Source organism: Diadema setosum, chromosome 17 (assembly GCF_964275005.1).
Source record: "Diadema setosum chromosome 17, eeDiaSeto1, whole genome shotgun sequence".
In the NCBI taxonomy this organism is placed as follows: Eukaryota; Metazoa; Echinodermata; class Echinoidea; order Diadematoida; family Diadematidae; genus Diadema; species Diadema setosum.
Window position 1 is genome coordinate 30375016 of NC_092701.1, and position 22962 is coordinate 30397977.

Here is a 22962-nt window from a genome sequence, read left to right on the forward strand (position 1 = left end):
AATCATGAGTAAAACGATGAAAAATTATTGTGCGTATAATCATTTCAGTCTCTCGCGATGATTAACCATATTAATGGCTGTATTCATGGCATGCATGCAAGTCTTATTATGAAGAAAAATATAAAGAAAAAAAAAATCACGCCGACAGTTCCGAATGCCATTATGAGAGACAATTAAACAAGGCTATTGTTCAGGTCTTTTTCTCCTCTCTCCCATGTGATAGGCCTTCAATGCTGCATGTTCTTCCTATTTTGCTCAGCATTGTTTCATGAGTAGAGTTTGGTTGTTCTTTGTAAGTTGGTTCGTTTTCTGTACTTCTGTTCAATGATCAGTAGGCCTATATAGGCCTATATTATGCAACAGTATATAAGGCAACATAATAAGGACGATGTATTGCCATCAGGAGAGTGAAAACAAAACGGAACAAAAACAAACAAATATGCATGAACTCATCCTCTGTTTGATACCTATTACTAGTATATATACACTGCAAAAAGTCCAGTGTTAAATATGAAACACCGAGCTGGTGTTAAATTTCCGGTGCTCATTCATGGTGTTAGATTAACCCCTCCGGGTGTCATTTCATGGTGTTAGATTAACACCTCCGGGTGTCATTTCAATATATATATATATTTTTTTCTAATACTAGTAGTTTCTTAGGGACTGAATTTCTTGTTAATTCTGAACAAGACGAAGAATTTTCCGATAAAGTACTTGAATTTTGAAAAAAAAAGTGTAAACACATTTACAGCACAGTAACACCAGTTGGTGTGGTCTCCTATTGAAGCTGGACGGGTGTTATACCATTGAAATTAACACCATCCATATCAAATCAACACCATGCGGTGTCATTAATGAATTAACTCTATAGCGCAGTGTCAAAAATATCACCAGCAACAGTGTCAAATTAACATCACGAAGTGCCAGGTGAACACTTTTTAACACGGTCACAATACATTTTCTACACCTGTGGGTGCGGTCCTTTATTGAAGCTTGATCGGTGTTAGATTTAACACCCATGGTGTTAAATCTAACACCGATGTTTTTACAGTGTACAGACGAATCATAGACATCACCTTTTGGGAAATGGCAAAGAATACATGCACATGCCATCGATATTCGGCCAAATGGTTAAATTCAACCAAAGATTGAATTGAAATTGGAAGATTGAAATCCTCGAATTCACCCCTTTCCTATGAAAGTTGAATGTGATCAATTTTATACAGTAATTATATTCCGGTCGCCTTTGTATTATCATTGTGACACATTGTTTGAGGATGGACCTAAAAGGTCCATGGTTTGAGTAAAGGCCCTTGGCGTATTTGACTGTGTGCAGATACTGGACAGGAACGATAATAGTCGATTTCTGTTTCTGTGGTATATAAACGGATATACTTACCAGTGGTGTAAACCTGCATGGCGTATGTTATCGACATGACTATATTGTATTCAATACTAGTCGACACGCACGGGAACATGAAGAGACAATTTTGTCGACTTAATGATACGCGATTGTCAACTCACGCGATTGTTCTGAATAATTTTGAAATTTTGACATATTCATTGAGTCGGGGTTACCCGATTTATCGACATTAGAATATACAAAGTCGACTTAATACGCAAGGGTATGACATTCTGTACACCGGCACGTCAGTGCAACCATGCAGCTGTGTGAATTGTCTTGGTTCACCGCTAATTCCCGATCTTTAGCGTCATATAATAGCACGCTAATCCCATTATAGGTCCCTGACGTGGTCTCTGGGTTCCCTTTTCAAGTTTAGTAGTGAAAGAAAAAGGATAATCCTATAGATGAAAGGTCACTGAACAGCTTTAAATTAATGAATCAACCTCTATAGAGCCCATTATATACAACAGACTTTTCGTATAAAACTATAGATTATGCCCCGGGCGAAAAGAAGTTGTAGAGTATAGGCCTATGAACGTCATGATTGTATATAGACTAATAATTGGCCAAAAAGTCTTGTGTCTGTCTTCACCAAAGTTTGACCATGATCAACTCAAAAGCCTCTCTCGGCTTTTTATATCCTGATACAACTTCGATGGATCGATTAATGATTCAAACTCACAATCATGTCAAAAACACTTGAGTAATACGCGGTCTTTATAATGAACATGCACTGCTTGATAGCCAATTAGTGTACACATACGTGTACAGTATACATACACCGGTCTTGTAAACTGTCGGAGCAAAAATAATAGTCATGCACAGGGTGTGTACAGTAAGAGGTGAGGATTTAGCGAGATATTCAGAAACCACTCATGTCAAAGAGCATGCAATTCTAAGGGGTATCAAAAGTTTACAAGTGATGAAAATCGTTTTTGAAATGGCTGAGATAGGACTATGCAAAAACAAGGTGAAACAAACAGATCCTAATAAAAGGTGTGGCCTGTCGCCTTTTTTTATTATCACTTTTTTTTTAAATATCTAAGCCATTTGCAAACCAATTTTCATCAAATAAACGTTGAATCCTTCTTAAAATGACATGCTCTTTCATATTTCATAAGAGGTTTTTCATTATCTCACTTAGGAATGTTCAAAACATGAATCCCCACCTCAACCAGTACTGTACAGTCCCTTTAAAGGGAGTAGAAAAGCAATGAGATGAAATAGAGTTCTAATTCCCTGCTAATCAAGTGCATCATGGAGGGACTCTGAGACGCGTGGAAAATGATCGTGATAGGCATGTGCGGAAAATGAATTATTCATCCCTTTGTCCTGGCAAAAAGTTGAAAAAAAAGTAAAAAAAAAAAAAGGGGGAGGGGAAGACCAACTTTATGCCTTCTAGCGAACTAACTAGGCTCTTACGGAGCAATCTGAATAGAGTAAATTGGTCTACAAAATACCTCATTATTGGAGGCTGGACACCATTTCTCTCTGATTTAGGGACGAGCATTACGTTCCGGCATCAAGTCGGCCTATACAAAATTCAGGAAACGCGTGAAAATTATTGAGTGGCGAAACCGCACATGTAGTTTTCTTCTTTAGGGACCTTAAGTTGTTTTGAGCCGAAAAGTCCTTGCAACTTTAACTGAAATGGATAAAAAAGAAAGAAAAAAAAGGGAGGCGAATTTTTACTTATGGTATAGGCCGAGAAACACAGTTTAGGGCCCAAGGGGTGGGCGATAGGGCAGTTATATACCCCCTGGACAATTACCCCGGACCCTTTCCCTGACCCTATAACCCTAACCAAAACTCTAACCCTAAAACCCAACCCTAACCCTAATCTTTTACTCTAACCTTATCACTAACCAGTGTTTAGCCGAGGGAGGGGGGTACGAATTTGAGACATCATTATCTTTCCGTGGATGTACAAACCTTGCATTGCCTTGGGAGGCTAGGCTGACGGCGTCGCAGCAGTGTATGGCAGGCCAAAAGATCAAGAGTCTTCCGCAAAACATCCACTTTAATACAGGTTGACCGCATCTGTTGTTGTACATGTATTCGCCTGAATATTGTGTTCATTATAATTATGTTCTGTTCCTAAGTTTAAGCCCCATGATACCGACTTGAAACCGACTTATGATACAGATAATATTATGTCTCTGGCTGAAGCTTAGATTCTATTCTTGGTGTGTTGTCTGGCTAAGGCTCCAGGCAAATGCCTGTATGTGTTTTCAAGTTGTAGGACCTACATGTACAATGATACTCAAATTTCTAGATGGTTTCAGTTTATAGTAAATTTGCAAAATACTAAAATCTATTTGGCTATTTTACTTTTCCAATGCATGCACACTGCTCTTTATGTATTCTAGCTATCTAAAGGAAACCAAAGCCCAAATAATACATTTTATGGACCGAGTGAAAGCAATTTATAGAAGAACATCTCTGTAAAAGTTTGAGGAAAAAATCAGACAATATAATTTAGATTCAAAATTATTAATTTTAAAAGTTTTTTTTTTTTTTGCCGTCATTGCCGGATATGAAAATTATTACGAGTTCATGACATCACTTTGGACAACAATATCAAAAATATAATAGTATAAGGGGAAATCAACAAGATTTCATTTTTTATAGGGTAGACAAGCAAGCAGCCAAGATGTGCGTATGTTGAATGATGGCATAATCTGTGTTAAGGCCCATAATTCCCCCTATTTTCTGAAAGAGGTAAGTTGAGTGCTCTGTTATTTTGCTAGAAAAGTGGAAATATATTGAATTTTCTTTATATTTTTTATACTGTCGTCCACAATGACATGAAATGTAGTATCCTCATGCAGCCATTATGGCAATGAAACTTAAAAGAATTCAAAACTTCTGAATCAAAGTTCAAATTTCCTAAAACTCTCACTGATATGTTCCACTAATACATTGCTGCTTTTACTAAATCCACTCTTATATTGGAGCTTTGGTTTATTTTAAATATGAATTTAATATTTGTAACTTTTTATGTCATTGTCATGCATGTAGGCACACTGTGTCTACATCAAAGTTACATGTACAAACATAACAATTCGACTAAGAATGTTTTTGTAGCTTACTTGGTCACCCTCATGCAAACATAGGACTTTGATCCTTGTGATAATTATGTTCATCCACATAATGTTACGTGTATTCATGTTATAAAGTGTTAACTTGATGATCTTATGTGGTCCTCAGAGTGGGAAATCCTGTTCATTTGATTATGCATGATCATACAATGGTCAATACAATGTACATTAATAACCAAAATCAATAGAGAATATAAGGCAAAAGAAAAAGAAACCAAGCAATTTATTCCACTGAGCAATCAAAGGAATGTTACTTTATATTTTTTTTTAAAAACCATAACAGATCTCTTAGTAAAGAGTTTCCAGGTAGCAATACATAACAGGGCTTCTCACAAGGAAAACGGCCACAGTAAGTTCTGCAAAACACATACACTTTTCAAAGTAGGTGACATTGTAGATAAACATACATTATGGTATCGGCTCTGTCATACAGTACACGACATAAAATTTCACCACATAAGAAACATAAACATAATTCTTGGGATTTTCTTTGGTTTAAACTTCTTTCCATTTAATACTCATGATACCACTTAACGGATTAAAACAACATCGAAGTGAAGATTCATCGTGGAGGTCATTCCATCAGTTTCAGCTATCTTAACTTGCATTTGACTTACTTCTGTTTCATGAATTCTACATACATGTATGTACGTGCACCAATTCAAAACATGTGCATGACACATGTACTGATAACAAACTACATGTATACATATCATGAAGAGTTAGGAGCTCCCCAGCAGTTCAACGTGATCGACTAAGTAAACCTTAAGGGTACTGTTTACCATTGGGAGCAGTGATCTAAAAATTGTTCGAGATATCACATTTGATGCTTATGTGTATGTCAGTTGTATCACAAAACATTCTACCATGTAAAAATTTTGCAATAAAGCCTATACGAGGAGATACAAGGTAATTTTCTCAGTAAACCATGACTGCAGACGGTTTACTCGAGAAATATCTTTATCACGACTGTTGTTCACATTTTGTATATTTAATACTTAACATTAATTATACTGATTTAAATTTTTACATAGGTTGTTTTGATCCCTAACTCACATTTTAGAACTAGTTTGAAGCACCAAAGCTGGGTTTTTGTTTCATCTGAAAAATGGTAAATGACTTTAAGCATAGAAAAAAAAAAGGGGGGGGGGGTAAAAGAAATATCCCCTTCTTATGTCTTCACAGGGTAAAAACAAAAACAAAAAACAAAACAACAAAACTCAAGCTCATACAAACATAAAATTCAGAGATGTACCAACATCCATACCTTCTGATGGGGTATTATGTTCAACATGCATGGGATTTATGGTAAAATTTTGTTATGCTAAACTGGTGGAATGAGCATTATGATACAGTACAATGAATGCATCTTGCATCCTTGTTGCAATTTAACAATCCTTTGGTACAGTACATTGTGATATTAGTCTGTCTTTTATTTGTATCAAAAGGGACGAAAGAAAGTTCTAACTTTTATTCGTCTGACTGTATGATCCCACTCTATTAGGTTCACCGGTGTAAGTGAATGGAATTCAACAAGTACTGTTTTGAAAAGCAGCACAACTCTTTCTAGATTTAAGTGCTTACTGAAGCGTTCTTTTTTTAAACAGTTAGCCATGACCAAGTAGACAATGTCCTTTTTATCTATGCTGTCTTCTCTGCTTATGCATAACGCATGTGTGTGTGAGAGTGTATACATGTATAATATGTACATATTAATGTGATGGTGTTTTGTTTATCTTCTTGATTTCACACAGAATCATTTGTAATATACATGTATGTTGTTATTGTAAAGTATATAGTATTTTCATGTGTACGCAATCTAATGCAAGCACAAGATGCTTTCAAGGCTGCCTCTCATTGTAAACACCACCATTATGTTTTTGTGTTTTATTTTGCTGAATAAATGGCCTAAATTGGCCTCAATCAATACAAAGATACACAATAACAAATCTCCTTTCACAATTACAATCTCTACTTGGAGCATATCCGGTCCATTATGGAAAAGAGCTCTAATAGTACATCAAATGCTTGACTGTGCAGCTAGTACGTTGTAATGTCTCAAATGTTCTCACTGTCACACTTTGGTTTTTTTTTTTTCCCCTTTAAAACAAAGAAAAAGGTAAATTAAAAGACCAGTATATTTGTAGATTGTAAGGTCCCTTCAACTCAACTCCACTTGCAGCAGTGGTACTTACATTAGGCACCACAGGCATTCTAGATGCTTTACCTCTCCCATAGGAAGGGACCCAATAGTTGCTTATTAAATGATAGTGAACATGAATGCTTTCATAGTTGTAAAAAGTAAAATCTTATATTCAATATCCAAAGTGCATCTTACATGGTGGAGCTTGTATCCTGTGTGACCCCAGCAAAACCCAAAGTAACTGCAGAATGCAGAAATACACACTGTATGTGTACTGTAGTGTAACTTATTGAAGCATACTACTGTACTACATGTATAAGAGATATATACATTGTAACACTTCGTACTCAGGCAACTGCCTGTAAGAACCTTGTGGGTGCATGTAAAAAGTTCATGAGGATTTCAGAATCATAGTAGGGAAAGGGAAAGCAGTCTTTCACATTCCAGCTCTTTTAAAGGATCTCATTAGAAACATAATATACACACAAAAATTTAGTTCCTACTGATAAAAAAATACACTTCACATTGACTCTGTAAATCAAACATTAATACACTGTGTTTCCTATCTAATTTCTACTTTACTCATGATACGGTTAGATACACGTGTACAGCATTATGCTGCAAGTACAATGTACATTATAGCACATAGTAACCCAAATCTCTAAATGATGAGGGAGTTTATAATTTGCACTGCCTTGAGAAATTAATTGATAAGTCTGCCATTATAGGTTCAGTTCAATCCTTTTACAACAAATACGATTATAGTGAAATTCTTCTTACAACAAAGTAAACACGTGAATTCAGGTCCCCAAATTATCAAGTGCATTATTTATATGTACTTTACTATTCAGCTGTAACAGAATTTCAATTTAACGAAAGAAAACTGCTGATGTGGAATACTTCAATGTGCTAGGAGTTGCCTGCATCGTAAATATGTAAGAATACACCCTGAGCTAATTTCTGGGGATTAGTGCTTGTTGTCACACTACATATCACTGCAGCATTATAATTCTGGGCAACTGGGAATGAAAAATGATCGGTGGAACTAGTCAAAGCAGTACAAAGGACAGTTATTTCTTTGATGTCACTGAAACTATGCCTGCCAACGTATACACTGTACCCTCATAATTATCAAAATCAGGAACATTCCACAAAGCAGTTAGGGAGATACTTCTGTGTACATGTAACATCCATCTCGATAGACAAAGATACAGAATCGGGGAGATATTCGTAATAACTGTATTCGGTTTCACCTATCAAGACATGAAGAAATACACGTATTGCTTTCAAGAAGCCTCCTGTGTAATCAGGGAGACTTATAAGCTCTGCTGGATTTCCTTTGATACCAATTGTCCCTTGCAATCACCAGGATTGGAATCAGAGTTTGCATGGTGGTGGTGGGGGGTGGGGGGGAGTACAACGACTGGACTTGAAGACATCTTGCACTAGGTGCACACATTAATGTATTTTATGTGACCAAACCTTTGAAATTCTAATTCACAGTGCCTGTATTCGAAAAAAAAAAAAAATCTTTCATTAATATTTGTCTAAATTTCATTGAAACAATTTTTTGTGTACAGCATACACAAATTGCAATCAGAGATTCATATCATGAATCAGTTGTACTGTATCATCAAAGCACTACAAATTGTATTATTTTACAGAGAACATGATCAAGTGACAACCTTTGTCATCAATTTCTATTAACCCGTTGGGGACGAGTCCTGAGTATACTCGGACAGGTATCTATGGGAAATGCGTGTTGTAGCGAAATCAGTCCGTCCTCAACGGGTTGAAGTCCTAGTTGGAGACCAGCTCTGTGCAATTTACAGCTTTGTTCTTACAATATTTGTAATTGGTACACAATGAATCTACACTTTAGAAGCTTTACATAACTCTAAGGCTTTGGTGACACCACTTTCCTTTCTTTGCAAGTTACACAGCCAACATTTTCATGAGGTCACCATGCCAATGATCTCATTTGATGACCTACGATTTAGTCTTTCATAAGAGGCACATGCCATGCCAGGCTGCTGAAATCCATCCACCTTATTGTAGCTCCTGTCGAGTTCTAAATGAGCGCAAATGTGATCGGTTGCACTGCTTTATTATGCTGCAAGGCATTAATATCAACTTCAGCATTTGGTACTTTGGCACCATCTCCCCTGTGAGTATACAATCAGCTATACCGATTACATGCACATACAATGGGTCAGATGTACTGCATTGTATGTACATACTGTATATGCCATATATTTCGCGAGTCTACATTTTCGCGAATCGAAAATTCCAAACAATTTCGCGAGTGGTTAAATTCGCGATTGTGGAGTCCTGTACAGAAGGGAGAAGTGTACACACGTATGTCACATTCACATCGGGATCAGAGTCAATATTTTCGCATGTTTTCAATTTCGCGAATAGCAACCGACTCGCGAAATTCGTGAAAATAAAAACTCGCGAAATATTCGGCGTATACAGTATTACATGTATACATTTTCCTGAACAGTTTAACAGCATGGTTCATGACCCTCCCTTGGCTCCTGTGACATATTGACCATGACAGAGACCTATTCCTTTATATGAAGTACTTGTCCATTTATCACATGTGACCATGCAATATACAACATAACTCTCCAGCCCCTTTACTAACTATACACAGCCGGGTCGCTGTACACAAATGTGTAGTGCTTTGCAGACCGTCTGGTCAGGCTACCCTTTTTAGCTAGTACTACAGGGCTGCCAACTCTCAAGCACTGAGCGTGAGACTCGCGCATTTTGGTCCTTTCTCACTCTAAAACTTCATTTGCATGCCTTTCTATTGATCTCACTCATTTTGACTCCTAAATTATAGCACTGGCCTATGGGAGTCTCACTCTCAACTAGTTTCCAGTGTTGGCAGCCCTGTAGTATGGTAACCCTACTACATATCGACCGCCCTTATTTAAACCGACCGCGTAGTATTGGCGCACAGAACGCTAAGTACGCACTTCACTGCGCGCAGAGCACATAGAAATGGATTGGCTTTGACTGTCGATGAGGATGTGTGGGAAAACGCGAAAATTCACCGTTCATTAATGGTTTTAATCAAGGACAGAATTTCGAATGAATATTTTCCATGAATCGTAAATGTTACCGCTGGGAGTTGAAACGAGGCCACGCAAATTCGACAGCGATATTTTTGCACTGTCACTGAAACTTCGAATCGAAAAGGGAACAATGGCATTTGATAGTGCTGGTTTTCTAAATCACGTAGGTCAAGTTTTTACGTGAATTTCAGTGTTAAATATTCTTATCAAGCAAATAAAGATTAGGCAGTCGATGTGTAGTAGGTCCAACCATACTAGCTACCTACATTGGCCAGCCAATTGCACTTTGTTTCTGAACAGAGCATAGGTCATCTCCTTTCCACTCCTTGCAGTTGGGTCACGACACAACTTTTGTATTTATAATCTCTGACTAGTCCTCTAGGTCTACTATTACCAAAATGAGTCCTCATTTACACTACAGTTCAGCCAGAGTCTACGATCCAAAGTGCTGCCCATGCTCACAACGGCACCAGCGTAGATCGAGCACAAAACAACAACAGACTTCTAATCCTGTCTCGAGTGATGGAGGACTACGACTAGAGTCTAGTATTAATAGTAGTATTTGACCATTGTTGCCATGTATGTTGGACCACATCACAGATTACATGTATTAGAAGTATATATCGAAGTCCATCATAAGTTGACTCATGTTTGTCATGAAACCTGGCAGGCTCGTATGAAGAGGACGTGAATCATGACAAACAGCGGTGACATAACCAGGCTCGCCGACACTTCAGTTTCATTTTCTAACCGCTTGCACAGCAACAATTCGAAGACGAATATCAAAGCCAAAATCAGTCCACTCCACAGGATTCGCATGATCCCAAGGCGGTAGAGATCGTCCACATACAGTCTGATGAACACGATGATGGAAAAGTAAGCGTTCAGGCCCGTTGCAGCGAAGAGGGGAAGGAACACGACCCACCACGAAGCCGTGATGATAGCTTCAACCTTCAGCGGCAGTAGGACGGAGAAGATCAGGAGACTCACGGCATGCACCCACATCTCGAACACGGTCATTCCAAGCCAGAGTCTGGCTTCGTTCAGGGTGAAGAGCATGGTCGTTGTATCCTGCTGTATCACCTCCAGTGTGCAGAGAAGATTCGTAACGAAGAAACCAGTTTCCTCCAAGTACAGGCGATACTTTTCGGATTCGTCATGCACTCATTCCATCTGTGTAATACTACTGTCACAAACAGTAAATTTACAAAAATGATGTGGTGATGACTTCCGTATCCTTCGTGCAGGATCAGACGTGATCTTTGATGATGATGTACGTGAACTGCGGTGTATGGGGCGCCATCTTATGCACGCATGTACACTTTTGTACATTTACATGACTACATATTGGATATGTACTGTGCATGTGATCATCGGTTTGCGAGCGATCGAGTGCCGTAGTCTGGCCGTGCCGTAGGCCGTAGTCAAAAAGCGCCCTCATGTGACCTGGATATACCCAGATCAAAATTTACCAGCTTGGCATGGGCCAAAGAGATTTTCATGGGCCTACAGCACTGGCCTACAGACCCGCACGACCCCACAGAACTATGGTGCCTACCCTACCAATGAGTACATGAGTATGCGATTTGGTGTATAGCAAAAAGTGCAAATTCAGCACTAAAGCTACTCTTTGCTTATTTATCTTGATTGCAGCTTGTTTCAACGAGTTACATTTTTTTTTTTTTTTTTTAACCCGGAAGGTGCCAATAGCTTTGGACAAAAATTCATGGTTCCCCCAAATTCATATTCCCTCATTGTGAGTGCACTAGGTACAGTGTACTAGTACAATGTACTGTATACGCTGTTATTTTCGCGTACAGATATTTTTCGCGAATGACGATGTCATAGACATTTTCGCGAGATGTTTTCGGGAATCGACGCCGACATTTACATTACTGCTGGGAACAAAGCGCATGAGAACATTTTCGCGTGTTCTTAAATTCGCGATCCAACTATGATTCGTGAAATTCGCGAAAATTAAACCCTCGCGAAAATAACAACTTACGGGAGCGTGGGGTGAACTGGGACGCGGGAGAAGTGGGACACTCAGGCCCTGCCTGCTGGGAAGTTTAATTTTGATTTTTTTTTTACACTTTTTTGTATTTTTTGAATATATACATATATATATATATATATATATATATATATATATATATATATATATATTATATATATATATATCTATCTATCTGTATATATATATATATATATATATATATATATATATATATATATATCTTTCTTTTTTTTTTTGCATTAATGCGAAGTGCTTTCTGAATCTGCAACCCGTTGAGGACGAGTCAGGTGTCTACGGGAAATGCGTGCATATTGTAGCGAAATCAGTCCGTCCTCAACGGGTTATACATAGTTAAATTGCTTTAACAGGCACGTAGCACACTGTATATAGACCTTATGAATGAGTTCTGAGACAGTGAATTGGATTAAAAGATTTTGCAAAAAAGTGCACAATTGTGATGTCAGCCGCCATTTTGAATTTCTGTCGTTGCTTGGGTAAAACTAGGACATCACTGTTTCACTTCTCCATTTATTCATTATTGTAAAGACATGGATTTTCCTATTATTTTCTTTGAATTTCAGGTGCCTTACTTTGATGGACCATAATGGATATACACGTTTTCCGATGAAACTCTTCATGTGTAAAGTTAATATTCACACACACACACACACACACACACATACTGTCACACACACAAACACATCACATCATAACCTAACTAGTTAGGCCTATGACAGTGACACAGATCGATCAACACACACCATTACATCATGGTTGACTAATCATTGCACGTAGGCATTCTAATGCACCAGTGTGACCAGCGAAAAAACTTTATGCTTGAAGCGGCCAAAAATATGCTAAATTGCCATGAAATTATGCCACATTATGGCAACCAGATGTGGTGCCTCATCAGCTGACAAGCAAAACAAAAACAAAAACAAAACTAAACTAAAAACAAAAAAAAAATACTAAAAAACAAATCAAATTGAATTGTGGTGCCAAATCGCATATGGTTCCCAATCGCATTGTGGTGCCCATTCGCATTGTGGTGCCCAATCATCCTCCCATTTTTTTTAAATGTACAATTTGTGGTGCCCGATTAGATGACAAGCAATGATAATAATAACAAAAAAAAAAAAAATCCTCAAATTCTATGCTCCCAACTAAATCGTGGCGCTCAATCGCCAGAACAAAAAGCACGTCTTCACGACTTTTTATTGTCAATTTCGTCCAAAAACCAGCTCACAAACTCACAAAACGCCTGGTAATTTCCTTTCTGTAGCGATTAATGCTAGAATCATACTAAAAAAAAACCCAAAAAACAAAAAAACAAAAACAAAAACCAAACAGTCAAATTATGCCTGGCATAATTTCAGATTTTCAAATTTCAATTTTATTTTCGTATTTCTCGATGGAAATAACATGATATAACAAAATATAATACAAGTACAGAATGTCCAGCTTGGATACATACATAAAGAAATAGGAATACAAACATAATACATAGCGGTCGATGTGTCATTTTCAATCAAAGTGAAGGATGCAAAGAGAAATACGATGGAACCTACTAAAAAGCAAAGCTTGTTGAGTGTAGGTCCCAACAAATGCCTAGTGTGGGGAACAGGATGAGGAGCACGGGTACAATTAAAGACCAAAAGTAAGGATGTATATAAACAACTTCTCACATATATTATTTGTATGTGTGTGATAAAAATGAGAACAAGCAACCAAGAGATTAATGCTGCACACTATATATAGCAGTTGCTCTAATAGCAATTTTGACATGGGAGTGATAGTGGGAATACGACATAATTTTAGGCTTTAAACATTCCGGCTTCCCATAGACACGGGGAAAGATTCGAAAAATGGAAAACATGAATCAATTGCAATAATAATGCTAATAATGCATAATTATCCAACTCTGGCAACATAATAGATTATGCACGTTATGGTAGGCCTATAATCCCGAGTTTTCACGGTCGGGTGCAGTAGGGCCTATGCCAGGCCTAGCCTCTTTCCCCATAACCCTTCTCAAAAGTCAGGGGTGTAAACACCCCCAGCATCCCTGGTTTTCCAGGGGCCTGACGGTTCAAAAATGATAATGATTGATAATGAGTGTTTCAAAGCCACAGGGGAAAAAAAAAAAAAAGACAAGGACGGAAGAAGAAGAAAGGAAGCCTCTACTCTATACTTGCATTGAATATACCCCACAATGTAACTCTCTCGAGGACTGTGAAATAGTGACCCATGGGGGGGGGGGGGGGTTACAGTACTCCTCATGGAAAATTGAGTCGGCCTACACAGTCATCTAGAACAATGAGTATAGAAGCTAGCTTCTATACTCTTTAAAACTTATCGCTGATCAATATTGAGAGGAATAGAATCAATCGATACCGGGAGGCCTCGAGGCGCGGCAAGCAGCGAAAAAGCATGCAGAATACCCGCTCTGTTGTGTTGTAGTGCACCGGCGCGACCTTGTAGACATCTAACGTTACTAGTACTTTGACCGTTCTACCGATGGCGATGCGTTGTGGTCAAATAGGACCAGGAACTTTTAACGATAGGCTGCGCGTCGTATGAGGTATAAGTAACACAATGCCAAGCCCCTGTGACCAACCGATTATCGCTCAAGGGGACGAAATATTTTCAGAGGTAAGTCCTGTTAAAACACCTCCTTCACAATTAATTAGTTACAAGGTAGTAGGCAGTAGTACACGTGTTGTACCGTAAAAGCCTCAATGGTGAACAGTAATGCCCTACAATATGCATTGTAAAAATCGAATTTTGCAGACACAAATTTCACCAAAATCGCAGGATATTTCTACTCAAAAGCTTATTTCCAATATTTCACGCAAATCTAAACCAAATCGGTCGACTGTCATGTCATCGCTCAAAACAAAATAACTCACTTCAAGCTTCGCGCGAGCGATCGCGGGATGTGGCCGGCACACACTCTGCAAGTTAGCCGTTTAACGTTGTGTCTATTTAGAAATCTAACCATGTTAGGTTCCAACCCCCCTGGTTCAAACTGAATGTTAAAAGTAACCAAGGCCCTGTTGCATAAAAAAATTAAGATCAAACATAAGTCATAAAATAAAATACAAATAGATAACGTTAGGCCCAGCTCTCTGGGTACTCAAGAAGAGTCGGTTGTGATTGGCTGATGCTATAAAACGCTAGCGACTGGGCCGGCTGTGAGCTACCCGAGGTACCGTGGTGTTATTTGAGTTTTTACTTAGTACTAGTAGAGTCTATGTTTAATTTCATTTTTTTTTTTCAACGGAGCCCAAGAGCTAAGAATCAGCCGTACAAATGATTTAGAACATACATTAATTGTAGATCTATGCCTCTGGCAGTCTGAATGAAGTCAGAGAACTACACGAGAATAACCCACAGAACTCTTCTAGTTCTGTGGAATAACCACAGTGGTATCTATTATAGTGAGTATTCAGACGGACCAGGCAGGCAGGCAGACATATACAGACAGACAAAGAAAGACGGACACAATCCTCCCATCCAAGGCCCACGCACGCGTTCAACGTGCCACAATCGCTGTAAGTGTAATTTCTAATTGATTTTTTAGCTCCCGCGTTGGTTTGGCTTGGTTTGGTTTTATTTCCCGTCAAAGGCATACAAATGAAATAACTTTACAAATATAGGCCTACAGAGTTTACAGAAGGTTCAAAACCACTAAATATGTACAATTTAGTGAAATACTTGTCGCAATAGTTTTATAAAAGAAAAAATAAAGCAACGACCGATTGTCATAAGTTTCGGGTAATAGTTATCGTTATAGTACATTGTTAACTAGAACTGCCGAGAATTTGAACATCCAGTTATGATTCTTTCGGAAGTGATGCATTCATAAAGATGGTAAACCCGCCAAAAACAGCATGTCGCAAAGTAATAATTTTGCCGATGTGTTACTATTATGCAAATGAAAGCATGATCTTTTCTCATTATACTCTCTAAAAAATTTCGAGTGAATAATTCACTCCTCGGAAGGAGTGAATAAAATTTCACTCAATTAAGAGTGACTTTCACTAGTTGTCGAGTGAATTTCACTCTTGTAACGAGTGAAATTTGTGTGAAACCCATTCGCCGAGTGAATTCCGAGTGAAAATTAAGCCGAGTGAATTTTGAGTGAATACATAATTAAACGCATTTGGCTAGGCCAATAGAAATTGAGAATTCCCCTGTCATGTGTTTACTCTAAGCCAATCACCAGCCGCAATTTCCCCTGGCTTGGGCGCGGGCAGGTTTACCTGAAGAGCGACGCGTCGCCTGTGCGTGGACTGTGTGCAATTGTGTGCTGTGTGCTAACTGTGCGTGTATTATGCATAGGATCACAGATTTACGTGCGTGTAAGTGCAATCGTGAGAATCTGAGCCTGGATGTCGTGATGGACGGGAGAAAATGTCTGTCTTCAAATTGAGTGGGGCGGAGATATTATTCACATTTTTGAAGGTAAGCAAACCATAGATCGATCTAGTTATACCTCTCCGTAAAAGACCATAAGTAAGTTACCTTTAGGCCAGGGTTCTATACGAATAACCCCGGGCCCGTACTGGCGCTCCTTCGAACAATTAATGTACAATGGTTTGTACACAGTTAGCTATGGGGCTGGTCATACCATAGAACACCTTACCAACAGCTAGAATCCGAGGCCGAAACTCAGCTGATGGTACACGCTAGGTGTTGGGATCTAATAATACGTTGAGTCTTCTGAGACAACACTTTAATTGTACACGTTGGGATCTAGGGCTTGAACTACGAGTACCAGTATTCAAAAAAAAAAAAAAAAAAAAAAAATGAGTGATGAATGAAACGTTGGTCGTTAGTCATTGAATTGACATTCGTAAGCATATCATCACACAGAGATTACTGTGGTCGAGTGTTGAGATCGAACTTATACTATAGGGTCCTAACTGTTACTAAGCTGTGCTAATTAAAGCAATACATTAGAAGCGCCTAGCGCCAGACACATACTCTACATTGCTATTGTTGAGTTGACAACCGAATCACTGACACTGGTCTGTGTTGCCAGATGAGATGGTGATCTCGATCAGTACGGTAATAAAGAATGGTGAAATTTGGTGATTTATGATTATTGTTCATTATATACACTGTATGTAGTAAAAAGGACTTTTATTGCCGCTACATTTGATTTTGAGCATCCAAACAGCTGGAGAATACCACGTACACTAGCTCCCACGTCATGTGTCGTGATCATCTACTACTGTACTAGGTAAGAATTAAGTATGATGCGTGTACTGTTCGTGTTAAGTGTTGACTGTTGGTCCACTGTGACGATCACACTTCTAAAAACGTTAGCTGAAGATCAGCGTGCTCACACATCATGGAGATCGATCCCCCTTGTAGCAGACGATGACTGGTAGGGCCTACTATTTTCAACATTGTTTTTTATGAAAGTTACAGGTGACCTTAGGTATTGAAATTTGGCAGAGATCATCTTTGGGTCTTTAATTCTAACATTAAATATGCTGATGTAGCTAAAAAAGTAATTAGGCCTACTGGTACTAGCTTTTGTATTGGTGCTCACGTAGTATTTGTGTGGACAAAACAACTGCATATTGTCTTGTGGAAATGAGTTCTAAATCCATTTCTGAACCTTGTGTTTTCATACTTTCCTCCAGATAAGGACGTAGACATGACAGCTCTTCGGGAGTGATGGTGATTTAAAGGAACTCGGTGTAGGGGTCATCATTTGGAGAACAAAGACAGATATTGATAGCTGTACAGTCTCTGTCACACGAAGAGGGTGCAGATCACCAGATTGCAAAGTACCAGATGTGGTCATACAACGACTAGCCATTGAATTCAGGGTTGACGAATGCTGGAAACACCGGGCCAACATCAGCGAAGGAGCCTCTGAGATATGGACTTCCATTGCATTAACCCTGCTGTAAGCTATTCTGTTGTTTTCCACAATGATTAATGAAGGGAGACTACTTTGAAATTGATTTACATTTATTTTACATTCTAGAGTCTTAGTAATTACATAAGAGGCTACATGTACACTGTACATCAAGAGACTGAATGCTTGGTTGGTTTTATTTTGTTTGAAGAAATGATTTTCAAGATACGGTACTTCATGGAGCAGTTTTGGAGCTGTCCTTCCCTCTTACAATGAATGTCTTGACAGGTTAGTACTTGTATTTAAGAAACATGTGTACCGTGTACTTGTCGTATCGACAGAAATGAAAACCATGTTATGGTCAGTCTTGAGTTGTGTAAGTAGAGCTGTTGCTTATAAATGTCAAATATGTATGTTAAATGATTTTGCTCTTCAAGTTTATAATGTAAACTGGAGGAACCTACTATCCTCATACCATTTGTATTATTCATAAAACCATTAAATTTTACTTATTTGCCCAGGAATTCAACACACACATCACTTCAAGGGGGAAGAGATACTTCCAAGCAGAGGGAAGGAGTTCTGACTGTTCCGAGGAGACATCTGCACATCCAGATCATTGCAGCATATTTGTTGTTGAAAATGGAAGCAGAAAACTGTACAGCGTAAGTTCAATTATTTAAAATATTATTATTATTCATATATTATCATTATAATTTGAAAATTGGTCTGGAATACCAGTTTCCCATTGTCATGTCATGTGCTGCAATATACATTTCCGTCCAATATATAACCATGTAATTTGCCTGTTCATTTGTTGTTGTTGTGTGTTTTTTTTTTTGTCTTCTCAAGTATAGAGAAAAGCAGACTAAAATTTGCCCCCCCCCCCCCACCAAAAAAAAAAAGGGGGGGGGGGAAAGAAAGTAGAAGAAACCGGTAAGTATAACATTGTTAATGAAGTGATGGTTATAGATTTAAAAATAAAGACTGGTATACTTGTATGAAACATATAAACAGAGTGTACGTACAAGACTCCACGCTGACCTATTTTCGTGGTAGCCCCATCGGGCCACATGTATATTGATTTGATAATAGTCCTAATGCTTATGATTTAATCATCACAATGATTAATAAAAAAGTGGGAGTTGATGTGCCATGAAGTTCAATGGATAATCACATCTTGTATAAATTTTTCTACTAACTGTGCACATTCACACTTAACCTATCTGCATGAAATTTTCATATGTATTAACTGATATCTGGCTCAAGTAGCAATAAATGTACTTGAAACAGTGGTACTGAATAGCAATAGAAATTAATGCCAAGAAAAAAAAAACATAAAAATAGTTCAGCCCCTTAAAAGATTAAAATGAGGGCCAAATTTTTGATGTTTGCGTCGTAGAATATGATTAACATTTTTCTTGCTTTCTTTTTAAATTCAGATACCAAGTCGTGAGCAAAGGATGTTGTAACCAAGGCAGTTGCGATGCAGTACCCCACTTTGTGAGACACCACACAAGGTGCAAAAGGACATGTAAGTTTATATTTGTAAGTTTATGTGATCTACAACTTTTTTTTAGCCCTCTTTAGCAGAAAGATTAAGTGACATACATGGTATCTTATTCATCTAGCTTGCAAAAACTTCAACATTTTCAACTTTTCTCAAGAGCTAGTGGACAGAATTAAGCAACCAAACGAGGAGTTGATCATCCTTGTTTAGTTAGGGGGCAAGGACCCAAAGTTTTTTCAGATTATGGGCATGACCTCCCCCCCCCCCAAAAAAAAAAAAAAAAAAAAAAATGGCCTTTACAGGGAAATTGCATCTATTTCTTAATTAACTCATTGTGCAAATATACAGGCAATGTGGGGATTGTGATGTACCTTCTCATAGATGTCTAATAAAGTTGTGTGCAGATTGGCCTGATTCCATGACTTAGGTTCGATGAACGTTAACTTCAACGTAACGTAATGTAACTTAAGTTCCAACATGCCAGTTGTGCCGTTCATTTATAATAAACCTATTCTCATTTTCTTCCATAAGAATGCCACTACAGGTACATGTATTTCTACTGCTATCAGATCTTCATCAGTTATAGTCAACTCTGTGCCAAAGTCAAATTTGTTGAGACTCAAGAAAAAGCTTTGACTTACAATGTATTCTTATATTTCAGGAGTATACCTGTATGGCAAGGATCATGGATTCATTGAGTATTGTTTGAAGACCTTGAGGAGCTATGACACCACACATCACCTCAGGCAGAGAGAGAGAGTAGTTGCAGCTCCCACCAAGCCCCTGACCGAGCACCATTCCAACGTTAGATTAGAAGCCCAATGAGAAGAGACAGCTACCATCGGTGTATAGGTCTAAATACCCTTGCTTTCTCCTCTTTTGACATACATCATATGCTCCGCTGACGTTGGAACTTACATTCTTGTTGAAGAGTCAGCCTCATCAGGCTCAGCGGTAGTTTAGCATGAAGCTGTTACCAGGATGTACTGCAGCACTTCAACATTAAAAGTAGAACAGGGCTCGCCAATGAAAAGAGTTTGTTGCATAGAATGTGTAATTGTTTTGTTTTTGTTTTTTTTTTTGGGGGGGATGCTACAAATAGCAGCTAAATAGCAGAATCTTTCAATTGTCATCCATGCTCTTGGGGTGAAGATCATGTCTCCATGTTGTGATTAAGTTACCACATACCTTTGTCACCACTTTGATTAGCATTGATGCAGTACAATATGCATGTGCTCAAGTTTATTGCATCCATCTTCTTTGGAGTAGGGGGAAAAATCTTTAAAAAAAATAAAACAAAATTGATGGGAATCATTGATCCCTAGGGTTACGGGACCACGAGTTATTTTGTACATTTTCACCTTTATGTAATTGATGTACTGTACTTTGAAAAACTTGTGGGTAGAAGCTCAATTGGTTCAACTTCTTTTTCCACGAAACATCTGCAGCCCATCATTGATAAATCCACGGCATTAGAGTAGATGGAGTTAAATAGATTAGTTCACTAATGTGCCAAGTCAAACTTATGGATAATTCTTCCCTTGATCTCGTAACAAATTATTAAGATAACCTGCAACTGACAATCATATTTTGATAGAGAGTGTTAGCAGTGATGTCACAATAGCCCACCATAAGGCTGCGTTCACATAGAAGTATACTATTTGGGTATTTGGGACTCGTTTTCGAGGGCACGCAAATAGCTTGAATCGAACGAAAGGATTTCCTAACACCGGTTCACATAAGAGGACACTATTTGAATGTACCGAATAGCATAGAATAGTATAGCAAAGTGGGAATCGAGCTTGTTCGATTTTCTTGCAGCGTATGCCGTCTCTCGTTTATGAAATAATGACAATTTTGGTCTGGATTTGCCCTTTAGCAAAAATAAGCATGTAGACTGACATTCTGATGCAGTTTAGAAATTGTTGATAAGATTTGCTGGGATGTAGGAGGAAGAAATCCTCACTGCATGGGATGGCGAGTTGACGGTGCGGATGATGGTGTACTGGGTGCCCGAATAGCGAATAGCGAATACTGTATACTTCTATGTGAACGCAACCTAATGAAGTCAATTGCCTAAACCGACTGGAAATCAAGACTGCATACAAAAGCTGCAGCAATGCTTACTTCAGGGAAACCTAAGGCAAAAGAACACCTTTGTTAGAGAGGCATGCATGAATGAATATTGATCGTCTTTGCTATGGAAGCCACCATTATGGTGGCCAACATGACGTCACATGAAATCACTCTATAAGAAATTCAGTTTGCACGCATTAGTTTTTGCTACATCTGGCAAAATTCGAAAGGATTACAAGTGTTCAATATTGTACAATGATGCCTTATTTAGGTGAAGAAGATCAATGATATGATACATGTTGTGTCAACTGTATTGATTGCAATTCTTTTTCCATAAATAGTAGGCCTGGTTGAGGGGGGGGGGGGGGGCTACGAGCCCTCCTCCCCTTTGACATTCCATGCCCAATTTCATGAAGGCATGATTATTTTGGGGGTTATTGATTGTAATCAATAACAAATATTTTCATGCTGGACGTGTTGCTGACAAATTTCATTGAAAAGGCAATGAAAAACAAAAAGTAAGAAACAAAGAAATACATGAGTAAATAGAAAAAAATAGATACTTCAGAATTTTTTGATGGCACAGTTTTTTCTCTTTCATTTGCTATGGACACTAGAAAGAATATTTACACAAAAAACAAAAAATGTGCCTTTTTGGAACTTTATTTATGGCAAATGGTCTGATTTCATGCTCAAATTAGCATAATTTAGCCAAGTGACTTTTTTGTTGTTGAAAATCAACATTACCGCTTTATAGATTATGTCACAGGCAAATTGTGTGTGGATTTTGTAATGATCGCACGGTTGATGGCCGAGGTCTGGGGGTTCCAGGGAGGCCCCCCTCTGGCTCTATCATCTACATAAATACCCCACCTAAAGCCTACTTAAAGTCAAGACCATGCTTCTCTGATCGAGTATGTTTAGGTATTTGTACAATGTACCTGTAGAGCATCACTGTGTTACATGACAGAGGATCCAAACTTGATTAACCATGCAGTATTGAAAATTTCTGTATTTTTGTCAATTTTTCGAAGCAATCACAATTCCTACTACATGTGTAATTGTTTTTGTATTATAATATAGATGATGGTGACTATACTTTGCAAGTCTTTTGTAGCTTATCATTGGACATGCAATGATTATATTCACTTGTAGTCAAAAATTAAACATGTTCAGGAAGAGTACTTGTGAAATTTTTCACTTTTGCACAAACTTTATGAATTTGGCATATTTTCGGGGAATGTGTGATGTTAATATTTGAAGAGTTTGTTCGCAAAAACCGATATGTCCATTTTTGAAGATTTTGAAGTACGGTCTCTGTCATAAAGTACAAAATAATACCTTTTAAATTATATATTGGTCACTACATATAAAGGTACATTTTTAAGTTATGATCAAAAGAAGCAAACATTTCCTTATTATTCTCTTTATTTTTCTTGACCTTTAATCGCAAATATATCCATTTGGCACATATGGACTTAGCAGTTTTTGCAAACAAACTCTTCATTTGTAGAGCTTTGGGAATGACAGCTAGAATAGCCTATTTACAGGGACCTTGTGATGATTATGGTGACAGTTGTTCTTAAATGATAAAAATATGTATAATTATTATTGGCCACATAATTCATGGAAAACCAGATACTCAGCACATGAAGACTGTTTGTAATGGTGTACTGCTCTGCAGTTGAAGTTTAGATATTTCAAGAGGTATATTCCTTTTTTTTTTTTTTGATTTCAGGTGATCCA

General features: G+C 38.0%; 1 protein-coding gene and 1 long non-coding RNA gene across 2 annotated transcripts; one reads left to right on the forward strand and one right to left on the reverse strand.

The window, feature by feature from the left end:
* Positions 1-10266: 10266 nt before the first annotated feature.
* LOC140241245 (transmembrane protein 203-like) lies at positions 10267-10805 on the reverse strand. The gene has a single exon (XM_072320997.1). It carries the CDS (start codon positions 10792-10794, stop codon positions 10390-10392), a length of 405 nt encoding a protein of 134 aa, XP_072177098.1. The 5' UTR covers positions 10795-10805; the 3' UTR covers positions 10267-10389.
* A 5314-nt stretch (positions 10806-16119) lies between these two features.
* Positions 16120-19989, forward strand: LOC140241228 (uncharacterized). The gene is made up of 5 exons (XR_011902063.1): positions 16120-16219; positions 17410-17678; positions 18152-18295; positions 19073-19164; positions 19802-19989. It is a non-coding gene; the product is annotated as an uncharacterized lncRNA (long non-coding RNA).
* The last annotated feature ends 2973 nt before the right edge of the window (positions 19990-22962 follow it).